This window comes from Gymnoscopelus microlampas (genome assembly GCF_963454915.1).
Source record: "Gymnoscopelus microlampas genome assembly, chromosome: 9".
NCBI lineage: Eukaryota > Metazoa > Chordata > Actinopteri > Myctophiformes > Myctophidae > Gymnoscopelus > Gymnoscopelus microlampas.
In genome coordinates, this window is record NC_139946.1 from 18,620,198 (window position 1) to 18,637,799 (window position 17,602).

General features: G+C 41.9%; 1 protein-coding gene across 4 annotated transcripts in view; it reads left to right on the forward strand.

The window, feature by feature from the left end:
- The window catches only part of arid3a (AT-rich interactive domain 3A), a 53,146-nt gene extending 38,879 nt beyond the window's left edge, over nucleotides 1-14,267 (forward strand). The window contains exons 5-10 of one of the 4 annotated variants that reach the window (XM_084067821.1): nucleotides 3,020-3,203; nucleotides 4,503-4,759; nucleotides 5,851-5,972; nucleotides 6,759-6,927; nucleotides 9,846-9,938; nucleotides 11,234-14,267. In XM_084067821.1, coding sequence (XP_083923947.1) covers nucleotides 3,020-3,203; nucleotides 4,503-4,759; nucleotides 5,851-5,972; nucleotides 6,759-6,927; nucleotides 9,846-9,938; nucleotides 11,234-11,388 — 980 coding nt within the window. In that variant the 3' untranslated portion in view covers nucleotides 11,389-14,267. The remainder of the gene's footprint in view (nucleotides 1-3,019; nucleotides 3,204-4,502; nucleotides 4,760-5,850; nucleotides 5,973-6,758; nucleotides 6,928-9,845; nucleotides 9,939-11,233) is intronic. The other 3 variants (XM_084067822.1, XM_084067819.1, XM_084067820.1) reach the window with 3 other exon arrangements.
- The last annotated feature ends 3,335 nt before the right edge of the window (nucleotides 14,268-17,602 follow it).

The following is a 17,602-nucleotide window of genomic DNA, read 5'->3' on the forward strand; positions in this document are numbered from 1 at the left end:
ACAGAGTATTTCTGCATTGTGGTATTGGTACTTTTACTTCAGTACACAATGTGAGCACTTCTTTCACCACTGACCACTGCACTAGATCACTGTCAATGATTGTCACATTCTAGCATGTATACATGTGTCTACTTTCCACTGGCAGTGCATCAAAATGCCACAGCCTCGGCACATTCACAGCTCCTGGGTATTTATTGTCAGATGTGAACAATGCACTGCGCCACGGTAGCACAGTGTGTACACTGTAGTGTACAGTCATCAACAATGAATCCTAGATTGTTGTGTGTAGTGGAGATTGTGTGGGTGCTTATTTTTTCCTCTGGTGTACATGCTCCTCCTATAGTTGACATTGCTAACATTTCTTGGCTGTTTGGAGTGTGAGATATCAGATCAAATGGGCCTACATGTTTGACTTGTACATGTGTTTATGGTAAAAGAAAAAAAGAAAGAATGAAAAAAGAAGAAAGAAAAAGCAATGGATGGGCGTGTCTACTGAAAACACTCAGAATATGACAGCCCCCTCTGCAGGCCAGTTAGAGAAGATTACTCTGACTGATATTTTCAAACCTTTATAGTTTGTGATTCATTCCACAATAAGATACTAGAACATTGAGACAAAGTGATATATATACACACACACACACACAGCAGGAGAATACATGCAAACAACATGCAATTATGAGAAAAACTGAATCTATGTAATGTAGCTGGCATTGGGGTTTCCTCTCGGATAATGTGTACAAAGACGTAAGACTCGATGAATAATATTTAGCAATTCTTAGGGTATTCATTATATATTGGGTTTATAGTTAGCTGACCCACACCTCTTGGCTAGTGTCTTATATACCTGCCTTGTTTACTCTAACTCTCTTCTCAAACTGTTCGGGCGACACTCCCAGCAGTTTTGATTTTGACAGCAATTCTTAAAAAAAATATTAGATATTTTTGGGGGCTTTTTCTGCCTTTATTTATAGTGGAAAGTAGTCGAATGGACAGGAAACCGGGAGAGAGAGAGATGGGGAGATACATGCAGTTAAGATCCTTGGGAACTCGAACCCGCGATGCACTGTCAGGCTACATTAGAGCCTAGGTGCCTGGGCCGCTAGGCCAGCCGTTCGGGCCTTGACAGCAAATTTTGATTTAGTTTTAGTCATAGTCTTTTGAATTAAACTCCATTTAGTTTTAGTCATATTCTAGTCATCTGAAATGTTTTACTTTTAGTCTAGTTTTAGTTAACTAAATATCATAAGATTTTACTCAACTAAATCTACAGTTGATTTAGTCGACTAAAATGTATTTTTGGCGGGGCCTTGATGGGCGTCGTAATGCCAGATTTATACTTAGCTGTGTGCCGAAAATAGCAGATCTACAAGCTCACAACATGTCACGAGCTTGTAGATCAGCTATTTTCCGAGTGTGACACCCGAGCGCATAAAATGATATGTCTTAGTTCTTACTGGATCTCTTCTCCACTAGTCCCACCCTATTTTAGTCTAGTTTTTATTTGTTGAAGAAATTGTCAATAAACGTAGTCATAGTTTTAGTCATCATAGCTTAGTTTTTGTTTAGTTTTTGTTCTGTTTTCGACAGTGAAAAAATGGTGGTTGACAGATTTTTTTTGTCATAGTTTTAGCAGACGAAATGAACACTGACTCCCAGTGTTCAATAAACATATGTTTAATCCATCAAAACTGACATGGCATAACTTTCTTTCAGCATAGCCAGTCTGTTCTTTAATTGACTAAGGGCACATCGACCTGTACCCTGACACATCCTTCAGTCAGCATCATAAAATACCCTCTTGCCGACCGGATGGTTTATCTGTCATCGTGGTTTCCATGATCTTCTGTTACCAACAAACACACACACACACATTTCCAAGAAAAACTTCCACATAATTGCTGAACCTTGGAAAGGGCCTAATGTCGAGTTGACCGAATTTAATATTCCGATCACCGGAGGGGGAACATTATCTGGCCCCCCAGATGTCGAACCGTTCCTTCGGGTCCAATAACGCAATTTGTACATTGCGTCTTGGATGATATGATGCAGGCTTCACTATTACAATTTCAGATGTTGATATTTCAACGGGTGTCATGACTGAGTATAGGAGAAATGACTGCATCCTTATCATCAGATTATAGTGTAGATAAGTGACTTGTTACTTCCCTTCTTCATATATCTATATGTACCTTGATGTTATCTAATCTTTATCTGCCACCACACTGTTAAAATAGACTTTGGAGTCCGGTGGATGATCAAATTATTCCTCTACCCTGCACATAGCGGATGTTACTGCTAGCCATTAGCCATATACCAGTTTGTGTGGAGGGATTGTAGGTTTGTATTCAGCCATCTCTCTTGGGGTGGAAAAAGTACTACATTTTTTTACTATGAAAATAGCAGATCTACAAGCTCACAATGCGTTGCACCACGACGCATTGTGAGCTTGTAGATTGGCTATTTTCAAATGGCCGAAATATATAAAGTGAAGTGGTTAATGAATGTTTTGTGATAATAATCTAAATCTGCAAAGTAAATAGTAACTAAAGCTGTCAAATAATTGTAGTGGAGTAAAAGTACAATATTTGCCTCTGAGATGTAGTGGATTAAGTCAAATTATTGAAAATGGGAAATACTTCAGTAAAGTAAAAAAAATCCTCAAAAGTGTATTTAGGTACAGTACTTGAGTAAATGTACTTAGTTACACCACTGCTTGGGGGGTAGCCAACCATCATCTGTCTAAAATAAAATGTAGCAGGTGAATTTTAGGATTCATCAGTTAATGTGATTGAAGCTTACAGAGCCTTCCTCCTGTGTGCAGCCTTCACTCTTGAGTCTTCACAAATCTCCCAATAATTACACATTCAAAAAGGCTAGGAGCCTGCCTCTCTTTCTGCCTCTTTGCTGACCTTTGACCTGTGTGTATGTGACACCCCCATGATTATTGTGAGCGTTTTTTTTCACCCTCACAATAAACGATAATAACGATTAACGTACCATGCCTACCCCCATGCAGGGACCCCTGTGAACCGCATCCCCATCATGGCCAAACAGGTGTTGGATCTGTACATGTTGTACCAGCTGGTGACGGAGAAGGGAGGCCTGGTGGAGGTCATCAACAAGAAGCTGTGGAGAGAGATCACCAAGGGTCTGAACCTGCCCACCTCCATCACCAGCGCAGCCTTCACACTCCGAACACAGTCAGTACACCTGCACGCACGCACGCACGCACGCACGCACGCACGCACGCACGCACGCACGCACGCACGCACGCACGCACACACACACACACACACACACACACACACACACACACACACACACACACACACAGCCTTCACTTCTAAAACTCATTTTCACTCCCAGGTAGTACAGTATTTGTTGAATATATTGTATTTGATCTGTGAATTGAAGCTTATCATATACTGCTAATAAACTGACTGGAGGTTAGACAGAGTCAATATAAGATAAGATAAGAGATAAATAAGTCCATAATTGTACAAATATAATAGGGGCAGTACCATGAGAATAGTGGTCATTGCATACAGTCATAAAGTGCCGTGCTACTGGCTGTTTGTAATAATGGTGATCTAACAAATTGAGCTCATTCTACTATAATTACCCTTTACAATGTAAACGCCTCACATTCAACCATTCTCAAACACATTGACCCACGACAGCATTGGAGGCCATTACAATGAGGCATTACAATGCAAGCGAACGCGCTTGTCAGGATCACTAAAGTCTGGAAAGCTTCCATAATACAGTGCATGTCTGAAAGTGGCTTAAGGGGGTTCAGTGTCTTGCTCAAGGACAATTCAATGCGATACCAGGAGGAGCAGAGATTGAACCAGGAAACCTCTAATTACTACCTTCCCTTCCTGGGAATCAGAAGGTCCCCAGTTCACCCGAAGTGTCCCTGAGTGTCTCCTCAATAGGCTCTATTCACAGCAGCCATATTATGAAGACATTCACAGGTGTTACCAATGATACTAATGAAGGCTCTGTTCCATTCTGGTCAAACAGAGTCAGGGTGCTAATATTGTGCATGTTGGCCCACTGGAAACACCAGTGGGTCTACAGTTGGGGTCCAGGGACCCTCATGGGCTTCCAAATGGCCCCTTACAGGTGTGTAACTCTGAGAGTGTACAAATGGAACCAAATGGACCCGTAAGGGTCCATTTGTACACTCTCAGAGTTATGGTGGTCGTGGGAACCACTGTGCTAGACTAAATGGAACAGAGCCTTCATTAGTATCATTGGTAACACCTGTGAATGTCTTCATAATATGGCTGCTGTGAATAGAGCCTATTTAGTCGTTATGCCAATTCATTCCTCCCCACACACATTTCTCTGTGTTGGCACTGCTGTTGACCCTCTCCCGCCCAACACTGATGTCGAGTAGACAGAAATGGTGTAACCTTATGATGACTATTAGTGAGGACCAAGTGTTTTAATACACGTGCCAACCAACTGACAGTCTTGTTTCTCCCTTACAGATATATGAAGTACCTTTACCCGTACGAATGTGACAAGAGATCACTCAGCAACCCCAATGAGCTCCAGGCCGCCATCGACAGCAACAGACGCGAGGGGCGGAGGCAGAGTTTTGGCAGCTCCCTTTTCACCTACTCCCCCAACGGCACGCCCACCATGCTCTCCTCGCCCAAGCTGCCTGGCATGCCCTGCAACGTGGGCATGCCGGTGGGCACCAATGGAGCCTCGCTCACACCCATGATCCACAAAATCAAAAAAGGTGAATTTTTGTGGACGGCGTGCACACATGCACTTGCACGTGCAGTAGCCTACCGCCTAGATTTAACCACTTAAATGTGGTGTAAGTGCAATTTTTTTTTTCTAATGTTATAAGTGATGAAACTAAAGAAATCATGAAACCTCTGTGGTTGTCAAAGTGGGGTCCAAGGACCCTCAGGGTTCCTTGATGGGGTCTGTAACTCTGAGAGTTGCGGTCCTTGAAATTAAAACGTTTGAAAACCACTGCTCTTGGGTAAGAGTTTTTAAGTCTAAAACAGAGGCACCGCGGATTTCTCTGTGTGAAATCTGCGTGGTCGTTTGATTGGTCTGAACATTTCAAGGTTTATAGACGGTTACACAACACATGCAGACAATGTTATACAACAATTACAGACGGTTACACAACCTTGATGGTTAGCTCTGGAGTTTTTCCACGCTGATATCAGGGTGTTTACACTCGTTTGAATTTTTTTTCTGCAATTTGTATGTTCTCGAAAAGTATGGGTAGGAACTGCATAACAAAGTCTAGAAGAATTTGGAAACGTTTTTGTTGACTCCCAAATATGGCAGTTTTGGGGACCATAGACGGTTGTGTGAAGAATAATGTTCAGCTATTATACTGTTAGGCCTAGTCCAGTGGTGGAACAAACTGTGGGTCGGGACCCCGACTTGGAGAAGGAAGTCCGGGAACACCTCTGTGTGTAGTTGTTGCTATATACAGTATATAGCAACATTAAATGTTCTTTATTCTTTGAAGAAAAACGTTTTTTCAGGATTTACAGGGGTATTTAGAATCGGCCTCAGGTCTAAATGGTTGAGTATCTACTCTGACTATGCCGTCAAAGCCAGAGATTCTCAGAGCGTATTTCGTCTGGGGGGGAAAAGGCAATCTACAAGCTCACAATGTGTCGCAATAAATCAGCTAGTTTTCGGCTAAGAGATTTGGTGTAGAAGAGGAAGAAAAAGGAGCAGACTAAGTTGATCCTGGGGAACCCCGGTCAACAAAGTATATAGGGTTTATTAAGGGATTAACTGAAATGAAGTTGTTTTAACCTGTGGGCTCTTCCTGTTCTCTGTGTGCCGTTCCACCAGAAGAGGATGGTGGGCATCACATCCTGCCAATGGGCATGGGACGCCTACCGGGCAGTGCCATGGCGGGTCACTCAGTCGCTGCTGTACAGGCCGTCGCTGCACAGGCAGCCATGGCTGCACAGGTAACCTTCTTTTTAAACATTATTTATTCCAGTGGTTCTCAAATTGGGGTCCTTGAGAGGGTTCCAGGGGGTCCGCAGCTAAAGTTTAATTGTATAATATTGACACTTAATAACCAAATGGACCCTTAAACATCTGTAACTCTGAGAGTGTACAACCATTTGGTTCCATTTGTACACTCTTTGGGATCCGTGACCTAATGCATACAAAATTCATGAGAGAGGGGGGAGGGGTTGCTTGAAATTAAAAGGGTTGAGAACCACTGATTTATTATGCACTGAACATTAGTTGGGCTTTGGTAAACCTCTGTATGTATTTTGTGCGAAACAGAGTTTGATTTAGTGCTGGGTGAAATGTAATATTTATGGACCAGACTATGGATCCGTTTTATGTCTATATACTGAAATCGGACATATTTTCCTTCATACAGTCGGAAAGAGCCTGTTCAATATGACAATATTGATTTTGTTCTTATGGCGTTCATTAAAAATATCATATTGGAGAATTCAACTTATTGCCCAGTCCTACTGTAATTAAACAACCAAACAACCAAGGACTGTGTAGCCTGAGGCTGTGCAATGGACCTTAGTTTCTAACCTACAGCATACATACCAATACAGCAAAGGCACGACGTCCAGGCTGTGTGTCCAGAGGCAAGGATGGTCACACAATGAATGTGATATTGCTATTTGTTGCGTTTTCATCTTTTTCATCTTACAGCTTACCCCTTACTACTAATTATTAAATGAATTCTTCATGGATCTCCTGTGTTGTTGATGATGGTGCAGGTGGCAGCTCTGGAGCAGCTCAGAGATAAGCTGGAGTCTGGAGAACCACCTGAGAAGAAGATGGCTCTACCTGCAGAGGAGCACCAGAGGTTACTGCAGAGGGCTCTACAGCACAACCTGCTGGCCATGACCGCTCAGATGCCCATGAACATACGCATCAGCAACCAAGGTAGCCACACACACGCACGCACGCACGCACGCACGCACGCACGCACGCACGCACGCACGCACGCACGCACGCACGCACGCACGCACGCACGCACGCACGCACGCACGCACGCACGCACACACACACACACACACACACACACACACACACACACACACACACACACACACACACACACACACACAGTAGAAGCGTTGTGACAATGAGTTTTCATCTAACGTTACAATGTATCAGCTGAACCAGTTATTTTTGTTATGAACCAGCTGGCTTTGATGGACACACAGCTACAGTACCTGAGAACAGCTTGGTTAGAATAACACACACTGTCCACGGCAGATCTCAAACATTTTCATGTTCAGGGCCCCCCAGATTAGATGCAAGATTGTAACTGGCACAAATGTTGTGCCAAGGACCCGATATGAGAAGATTTGTCAACATCTGTCAAGAGTTTTCAAGAAAAAAAAAATTAGCTGATCTGCAACGCACTGTTTCAATAGGCTTTTTGGACACCGCTGACATGCTGTTCACCTTGCAGACTGGCTCTGGTACAGAGACTTCAAGTTCTAGGCTCGTGGTATAAAAGCCCCCTGATATAAATGTCAAGGCCGAACCCGACTCTACTCTATAATAAAGCAGCCCTACAAAACCGGCAACCAGCTCAGTTGCCTTGTGGTTAGAGTGTCCGCCCTGAGATTGGTTTCAGTCCCTGGCTGGGTCATACTAAAGACTATAAAAATGGGACCCAATGCCTTCCTGCTTGGCACTCAGCATCAAGGGTTGGATTGGGTGTAAGTACCTGTGACATACTAGCGTTATGTCCAGTGGATGTACTTGTACATCAAGCTGCCTCACGCTACAGAAACAGGAGATGGGCCTCATGGCACGGCAAGGCTTACTTACTTTACTACTTTACAAAACCGGCTACCACTAGAGAAATAAATGTACTATAAATACAGGCTGGATGCGTGTGAGTATGTAAAGCTCTTAAACAGTAGCTCGGTCTCCTTCAGTTGCTGATGGAGATCTCTAGGGATAGATAAAAGAGGAAGTGTCAGTATCAATGTGGTCATGACATCCTGTGTCGCACTCACACACCAACAGTGTTCTGATGAAACCTCACTGTCCATTGAATTGCACCAGACTTCACCTGAGACACATCTCACCAGACGCTCGCTCTTCCTCATAAGTTTGATTGATAGATTGAGTACTTAGACAGAAATGTAAACAGCACAAAATAAGTCCTGGGGACTTGTTTCCATTGTGGTTACGTTGGCACGCAACTCAAGTTACTCGAGTAAAAAACAAACAAAATCGTATCACACACCACAATCTTCAATGGAGGAAGTTTACCCCACATTTGGTTCTATATGTGTTGACCTATTTGCCTTAAAGCAGAATCTATATGTGTTTGTTTGTCTTGGGGTTCCCCTGGAGCAGCAGAGGCTTTGAACTGAGCGTTTCAGGGGTTAATCATGGTTGCTGTCACATCAAACGTATACATATCAGTACCGCACGTACAGGCTTCAGGGAAATAACGTATAGATGCAGGTTTCTGTAGAATCTTTGCTGGTGGCTTTGGCAGGTGTAGGAATTCAGTGTTGAGCTGCAGTGTTTTAGACATAGATAGGCAGACAGATACATAGACTGGCAGACAGATAGATAGATAGACAGACTGACAGACCTTAATTGATCCCGTGGGGGAAATTCGGTTGTCATATCAATAGGCCTACTGCAGTTATGAAACTCAGATAAAGAAACAGACATAGTAATAATACAATACAAAGAGTTGTAACGCATAGGAATAAAGTACCAGAACCAAAGGACATATACAGTAGGGATGTCCCCAGATGATTAGCTTAATGTGCAACATTGTTTTCTCACTCAACAGTAAACAGACCAACATACAGTATAGTGTATACAGGGTATCTGCACATTTCTAAAGTCACAATTTAAATTGGCCAAATTGTCAAATATTATGTAAGAAAGAGGCAAACATTGTGAAAATAGCCAAACTACAAGCTCACAACGCGTCGCACTGCGAGGCGTTAACTTGTGAGCTTGTAGTTCGGCTATTTTCACAATTTTTATCTGTGGAATCGAGTCAAACTAAATGTAACGCCTACAATTCTAAGTGCTTGTTAGGGTGGGGGTCCACAGTTATATATGATTATTTTGGGGGGTCGCGGCACTACAGCACTCTTATTTGACCCTCTGCACTTGCATTGCCCGGATTTGCATTTTGTATGAGCTCTAAACAGACCTTTCTTATGATCTTTTTTATGTGACTTCTCACAGTGGATGACAATGTCACTTTTTATTATCATTTTTTTTGTATGAAAGGTGGGAGTATTTTTTATTTGCTCCTTTATCTTATTTTAATTGTATCTATTATATTCTCCATGTCTTTTTAAAGTGCATTGTTGCACTCTGTATTTTTTATTCTGTAAAGCACTTTGAATTGCCCATGTGTATGAAAAGTGCTATATAAATAAAGTTGCCTTGCCTTGCCTTGGATGTGCAGGGTGATTTAAAGCAGCTTTTGTTATTGTTGGTTCACGTAATGGATTACATTTTAGATGTGTGGTAAACTCTTGGTGCTTCTACAGAAGTGTGAAACCATAATGTGGAAAAACAGTGTCATTTTCCTTAAAGAACTGATCTTGAAGTTAACAACACATTGCGACGATAACTTGAAGATCGTTTCTTTTAGGCAGGCGATGCCGCCGTGTTTGCCTTCAAGATGGTGATGGTGACTTGCTGTCTTCTAGGATGAAATACATACTGTACTTATAAGAAACTGTGTGTGTGGGTGTGTGTGTGTGTGTGTGTGTGTGTGTGTGTGTGTGTGTGTGTGTGTGTGTGTGTGTGTGTGTGTGTGTGTGTGTGTGTGTGTGTGTGTGTGTGTGTGTGTATCCTAGCAGACAGCAGACAGGACTCAGCGCTCAACCTGACCACCAACGGCATGAGCAGCATCAGCATGTCAGTGGAGCTGAATGGAGTGATGTACACCGGTCAGTATGCACCTCCGCCACCATCACCTGACACCATCCACCTCACTGGCTCCTCTTGCTTACTTACTTACTTAATGCTAATCAACACTTGACCTTGATTGCTATCAGGATGGATTGATGGATTGATTGATTGCTTGATTGATTGATTGATTGATTGATTGATTGATTGATTCGCATTGCTGCTTAAACATCAGTGGGAATTAAATGTTTAATGTAATTGTTCATTGCTTAGACTTTAGAAAACTTCAAAGTTCTCATTATCATCATCATCATCATCGTCATTTGTGGTACACGTACGAGACAATTTAAAAGGACATCAAATCAACAAAAACAATAACAGGTAATCAAAAATCATATAGCAGCAAACATAAATGTCGTCACAGACCAGGCGAACATTTAAGGTGCATGTCTACTGTAGCCTCGCGTGGCCAGACAATATCACACTGCCGAGGGCTAAAGTGCGATGCAATTTTGCAAAGGCAGATTCGTCTGGAACCAGGCTACTGTTTACAGACCGTGGTAAACATAACAAAAAAAGTTAATAGACCTGTATTGCACATGCCCGTTTGCCCAAGTATACCACATCCTTTGCCCCAGATTTCCCCATCTGTATCTTGTTTCATTTCTAAAGTTTTCAATGATGCATTTATTATTGCATTGGTTCTCAAACTTTTTTCATTTCATGGACCCCCATAATAACCCTCAGAATTACAGACCTGTCTAAGGGTCCATTTGGAACACCCTGAAGGAACCCTGAGAGTCCCCAGACCCCACTTTGAGAACCACTGTATTACGCAAGGGATAATAGACAGCGAGCCGGTCATTGTTGAGAAATAAACTCTGACAGGGTGATTAGTCTTTATCACCCTGAAGGGGTTTATTTCTCAACAATGTCCGGCTCGCCATCTATTATCCCGCTTATTACACGGCTACTTAATAAAGAAATTGAACAACGCGAAGTGTTGATAAAATAAAATCAATATTCGGTTGCTGCATTGTCTATTTCTGCTTCAAATGTTTTCAAAAACATTCTTGAGAGCAATATTTAGCTGTAAATGACATTGTGCGTTTGTTTACATGGCTGCCATGTTGGATACGGCAAAAATCAAGCAGCGCAGCTGCAGGTTCTCTGAGTCTTTGATTAGGTGGCGCGGTCTGTTATTGAGCTCAGCGGCTATTATTCAAAAATAACACACCGCTGAATTCAGTGATTGACCAATCAGAATCAAGCATTCAACCAAGCCGTGTAATAATAGAAAGTATCCAACTAACTTGAATTTTGTGTCATTTAACAGGTGTCCTTTTTGCTCAGGGAGCACGGTCAGCCTCCTCAGGGGCCTCCGGTATCATCAACAAGGGCCCCGGCCCTCGCAGCATGGGCCCCCACCAACAGCAGCAGCAGCCCCCTCACACACCTACCTCATCCAACACAACCCACCCATCGTCTTAACAACTCCCACCCACCTTACACCCCTTTTTTATCACCACGCTAACTAAAGCCAAAAACCAACCTCATTTTCTACATGGTATATGCCAAAACACACACACACACACACACACACACACACACACACACACACACACACACACACACACACACACACACACACACACACACACACACTGTACAGAAATAGACAACGCTGAAAGACGTCAGACCACTTGAAGTACACTATCTCAGGTTTTTCTTCTCAGAAAACTCCCCTCTTTTTGTTCTTTAGCCAAAAGGAAAAAAAAAAGATATCGAATGGAGAGTCAGTATGTGATAAAATGAGATATATGCACAACCTGTGAATAATTTATTTCTACATAAATGTACAGAATATCCGAAGAACAAAAGAGTTTTAATAATAACAAGGAAGGGTAATGCACTGTTTACACACAGACACAAAGACACACGCACACTCGCGCGCACCCAAAAACATGCACACGCACACACACACACACACACACACACACACACACACACACACACACACACACACACACACACACACACACACACACACACACACACACACACACACACACACACACAGACACACACACACACACAGAGACAGCTACTGACTGACAGCCACGCTTCTCCTTCAGAGGACAGCTGTTTTGTTTTTATTATCAAAACTATCATTATTATCATTATTGTTATTCTCACTATTGTTGTTATTATCGTTATTGTAATCATTAACAATCCTCTTCACTGCAAAATATATGAATTTATATATTTAGGATTTCTTTGAAAAACAAAACAAAAAAAACAAAACAAAAAAAAAACTGAAAATTATGAATATCCTATATTTTTAATCAGAGAAGCTGTAAAAGGTATATTATGTTATTTTCTTCAGGGCATATAACAAAACTACCATTGTGACCTCATGTTCCGTAAAGACATTTTACGTTTGCATGGTTCAGTAGCACTCATTCTGAACCCAAAGACACAAGTGTCATGTATTCAGACCCCCCTCCTCCATATGGTTATATTGTGTGGTGTATATATACTGTATATCGTCTCTGTCGGGTGGAAACCTCATATGTCCAAAACTGTCACTTTTCAGGATTCAAATAAAAAAATAGCAAAAGGAGCAGATCCACAAGCTCAAAACGCGTTGCTTCGTGTCGCATTTCGAGCTTGTGGATCAGCTACTTTTGATGCTTTTGTGTGACGCTGTAGTGTGATAAAGTAGGGCGTTCATTTATGAAAAAAACACAAAAGGTTAGAATATGGAGATAAGAGGTTTCTGCCCGACAACAGCGATATCTATATTAGGGTTGCAACTATTGATTATCCTCTTAGCGATTATTCTAGCGATACATTTTTCGATCAATCGAATAATTGAGAAGCAAGTTTAGTTTTAGTTTTTTTTCCTTTCCTATTTTTGAAGGTTTTTGAACATTTTCGCCTATCATGACATGCCCAACACAGGGATGCCAGATTGAAAGTGGTTAACTGTTGCAGCCCTATTGGACTTCCCAATCCATTTATGCTACTCAATTACTTCATTAAAATCAAAGTTTTTTTTATAATCGATTAAATCGATTAGTTTGATTAACTGTTGCACCCCTAGTATATTTATATACATGTATGTATCCCACACTAGACTTCTGGAACACTCTAACAAGAGTAATGCCTTTTCCAAAAGTGACTCTTTTCGTGAAAGATAAATCTTTTATTTTTCTCTCTGGCATTTTTATTTTTATTTTATTTTTTGTTTATTGTATCGTCAGATTCTAGTGAAGTGATTCTATTGTGTCATGACTTCTCTGTAGTGCTCTGCTGCTCTCAACATGCCTGTATTTGTAGCTCTTCAGGGATAAGATAAGGAAGAATTCAATGAAATAACAATGGAGCAGGAGCTCAATCAAAAAGATGTCCTTTTTTTCCGAGTTTTCAAACTCTTTAATTTCAAGGACCCCTATATCTCTGAGAGTGTACAGAGTTACAGACCTGTAAGGGTCTGTTTGGAACGCCCTCAAGGAACTCTGAGGTTCCCTGGATTCCACTTTGAGAACCATTGTCCTATTGGAAATGTAAAGGAGTCCTGTCCCCCTGCCCCCCCCCCCAAAAAAAAATGAAAGTTATAATCCTTAAAAAAAGAAGTAAAAAAAATAAACTGTGAACATCAGTTTGTTGTGTTTTTGGTCGAGAGACAATCAAAGTAATCCGGGAGCGAAAGTAATCCGGGCTTCACAGCAAACTGATGACGTCTCAGGCTAGAATCCATCTTCTATCTTATCCACCGTAAACCACGTGCATTTATTCTTAATTCTTTTCTGTCGGAGGAACATTTGCCGGCATTTTGTGTTTGCATGACATCAGTGCTTCTTTCTGATCCAAGTGCTTCTTAATCAGAGCTGTGACGAGGACAGGGTCTCGTTAAGGACAGCTCTGGTCTGTCTGTCACTCAAGGATTTTTACCCAGAATGTCTTGTGGTTCTTTGGCTGTTTTTATTTAGATGTCGTTAAGTCAGGGGTTTTTGATATTGTAGAGTCACGGCCGGGTAATCCATACCTGCGGCCTAGTTCTTAAGCCTGATTTATACTTTGTTGTATGCCAGAAATAGCCAATCTGCAAGCTCACGCGTAAGGTCGTAGGTCGGCTATTTTCAGTGTGCGATACGGTTGTATGACGGAGTGTAAATTAAGCATAAGTGTCTCCTGCGCACACACTCAGTACAGCTAGGTTATTTTGTCCTTTTATTAAATGTCAGTTGTGCAGACACTTTGTAATCCGATGTCGTCTACTTGTTTATCTCGGTTTTGGTCTAGAATAGATCAATTAATCAGCTTTTCAAACTATAACCGATGTTACCTCTCTTGACTTTTGCCTGTTATAGATTGTTACAAGAAAAAAGCCTTTTTCTCTCTCTGTGTCTCCTACACAAAGCAACTCAGTTCCTACAGAAGCTAGGAAGTAATCATGCATTGCAGTAGGTGCATGTTCTCTATGGTGTCAAGACTAGACTATCTTTCCACAATACATATTCTATATGTACGGGGACTGACCCCCACAAGGTGCAGCTGATGTGGATATTCTTTAAGACACATCATCTGTGGTGGCCACCCACTGATTAGCAACATGTGGGTACATACGCACCACGTGTGGCATGCATGGCCACTCCAGTTAACCTTGATCGGAACGCATCTCCGAGCAGCTCTTGGCCGGAGTGAGATAGTCTCTCCATTCAGAGAACCTGGGTTACAATGTAACCTTCCATTATGTTCTGAGGCCTTAACATTGCATGTTATGGTAGGAGAGTGCACCGTTTCTCCATTTAATGTGCTTTTACTATTTTTAGACAAAGAACCATCAGCTGAGCGTAATGGCCATCATTCAACACAGGGAAATCAAGCAACCACTTTAGCAGTTTGGTCAGCCAAGCGTCACTTGGAGGTCCTGCTAAACACCCAGTGAGTGGGTGATGTATGCAGGAAGTACTGTAGATAAAAGCAATCATTTCCTAACCTGGCTCCACTCACCTTATTATGACTGGCTAGATTAAAGATCTTCTCACTCAAGTCATTGTCAGTTGTACCAATAACCTCTGGTCACCATTCTCTAGACTTGGTCTTGACTTGTTTGTTATGTCCCAGAGAAATTGTGTCATTTGAAATGACAGTCGAGAGACAGTCTTAACCTCTTAAACCCTATATATTTTGTAGTACCTATTATTGCCTATTATCACATGCCCAGAATAGAGACGCCAGGGTTCATGTGGTTAACTTAAGAGATATGGTCCAACCATGTGGAGAAGAAATCAATCAAATCACAGACAGGGGCGTCCTTCAATAAGGATTTCAGCTATGCAATTACAGCAGTCTTGTGCAGGGGCTGACTCCTGTAATTCAGTTTGTTTGGAACAGTGACAAATTCTCCCCCGAATCTAGGCTCCACTACTACTGTATAATATGTGTGAAACAGTGTGGAGTCAGGCAGAAGCAGTTAGACAACCGCATGAATAAAACAGCTTGTGCCTTTGGGCTATGTCTCCTCTGCCCTGGGGATGTGAAGTGAATGTTGTATTCTGATGTAAATGACAGTATCTATATTGGGCCCTGTAATCTATTTACATTTGGGGCAGCAATCCCCCTCCCCAAACCCCCCTTTCCGTTCCATGCAATCAGAGGCTACTGTTGTAGATGATTCAGAATGGTGGGGTGTTCTTTTTTTTATGTTTGATGGCACATAAACCTCTAGAGATGAAGAAATACTCCCCTTTTCTTCTTACTTCCTTCCTCGCTTGCATATCGTCTTTGTCGGGTAGAAGTCTTATTTCTCCAGATTTCATATTCTTGATGTTTTTCATAAATGAATGCCTTATTTCAGTCGTTTGACTGTGTAGTGAGAAATGTAGTGAGAAAAAAGCTGATCTCCAAGCTCACAGTGCGCTGTGATGCGACATGTTGTGAGCTTGTATATATGCTATTTTTGCTCATTTCTTTTGCCTTTATTTGATAGGTATACAGATTAAGCCGGGCACTCGCTTTCAAGCATTATATAGCACACATGGCTCTGCCATCGGGTCGATTATCTGTCTGTGTGTTTTATAAATATTGAACCAATGAAAAATATTAACAGGAGCTTCGTGACTAAATAAGAACTACATTGGATCCAACGGAACACACGTTATTTTTTTCCCATTTCCTTAAAAGTAACGGTTTTGGAAGTACAAGTTTTCCATCCGACAATGACGATATGTCCTAGGGCAGTCCTAGTCCAGGGAAATGGCCGACAATCAAATAGAGACACAGGCTGTGTGTGTGTGTGTGTGTGTGAGTGAGTGAGTGAGAGAGAGAAAGAGAGAGAGAGAGAGAGAGAGAGAGATGTGTAGATGTATAGATAGGATTATGTGGGTGGGGGTGAGGTTGCGTGGGTAGGTGGGTGGGTGGGGGTAGGAAGGAAAACTCAATCACCGCTGATCTAAAAAGGGTCAGTGCTGCTCTTCTAGATGACCCCACGTGTGACCTTAGAGTCCCCAGGGCAACATTCAAGAACCTGCTCTTTTGATGGGATCCATGTTTATTACATATCCATCGACACAACGGCTCTCCTGAGATATTTGCTTTTGAGCAGTAACGGTACTGAATCGAACGCTCCCCCCATCTCTCTCTCTCTCTCTCTCTCTCTCTCTCTCTCTCTCTCTGCATTTTGAAGAAACAGCGGAGTGTGAGTAGTGGTTTAAGACCGTGATTCTCAAACGTTTTAATTCAGTTTACCTCAGTTTGGTATGAATTAGTCCATCGACCCCCATAACTCTGAGAGTGTATAAATGGAACCAAAATGTCCATTTGTAAACTCTCTGAGTTACATACCTGTAAGGCTCAGGCTCCAGACTATCAACGATTTAGTTGGGACCGCCTGGAACCCTCTGGGGGTCCCCGGACCCCACTTTGAGAACCACTGGTTTAAGATGTGTGCATCAGAATCCTCAGGTTAGGTTGGGTTGTTGTTGTTTTTCTACTTCACATGGAAGTGACAATCAGGGGATGTTAAAACAGCATTGTATACCTCCAAAATCTTGCAGATCCCTCCCTTTGACTGGAATATGGCCCGTTCTTTCTACCTCACAGATTAAAATCTTTGGGCAAAATGTATTGTCAACGCTTAGTACAGAGCACCACATACAAAGTAATACAAAAAAGTAAAATAATAATCATTTACAGTTTGTGGCTGGTTCATTAGTAGTGTGTGTTCTGGGCACTACCAGATATGAGACAAAACAGATTGTGAAGACTGCTGACAATCGGATATCAGCCAAAATGTGATTAAAACCCTGTAACTGATCATTTTCATGTTTTTTTTGTGTGTGTTGTGGTAACCTCCCAACAAGGGAAACAAGAGAAGTCGAGAATTGACCCAATTGAAGCTCCCAAACTGTGTTCATAGCTCCCCCTGGTGGAATGTTTTGTAACACCTCACAATCATAGAATTCAGTTAAGTTTTTCCTACATTTATGAAGTCCTTTTGCGATCCCAATCCCAATGCTTTGGGATCATATACAATCTCTACATATGTAATCTCAGACATATTATGCAATATTTGACCTGTCCTGTCGTACAACACATGTTTTATCATGGTGTTGTACTTGCCATGTGAACACAACAAGGAAATACAATGATGGAACATTAACGAGATGCCTTCTGCTGTGACAATTGTTTTAATTAA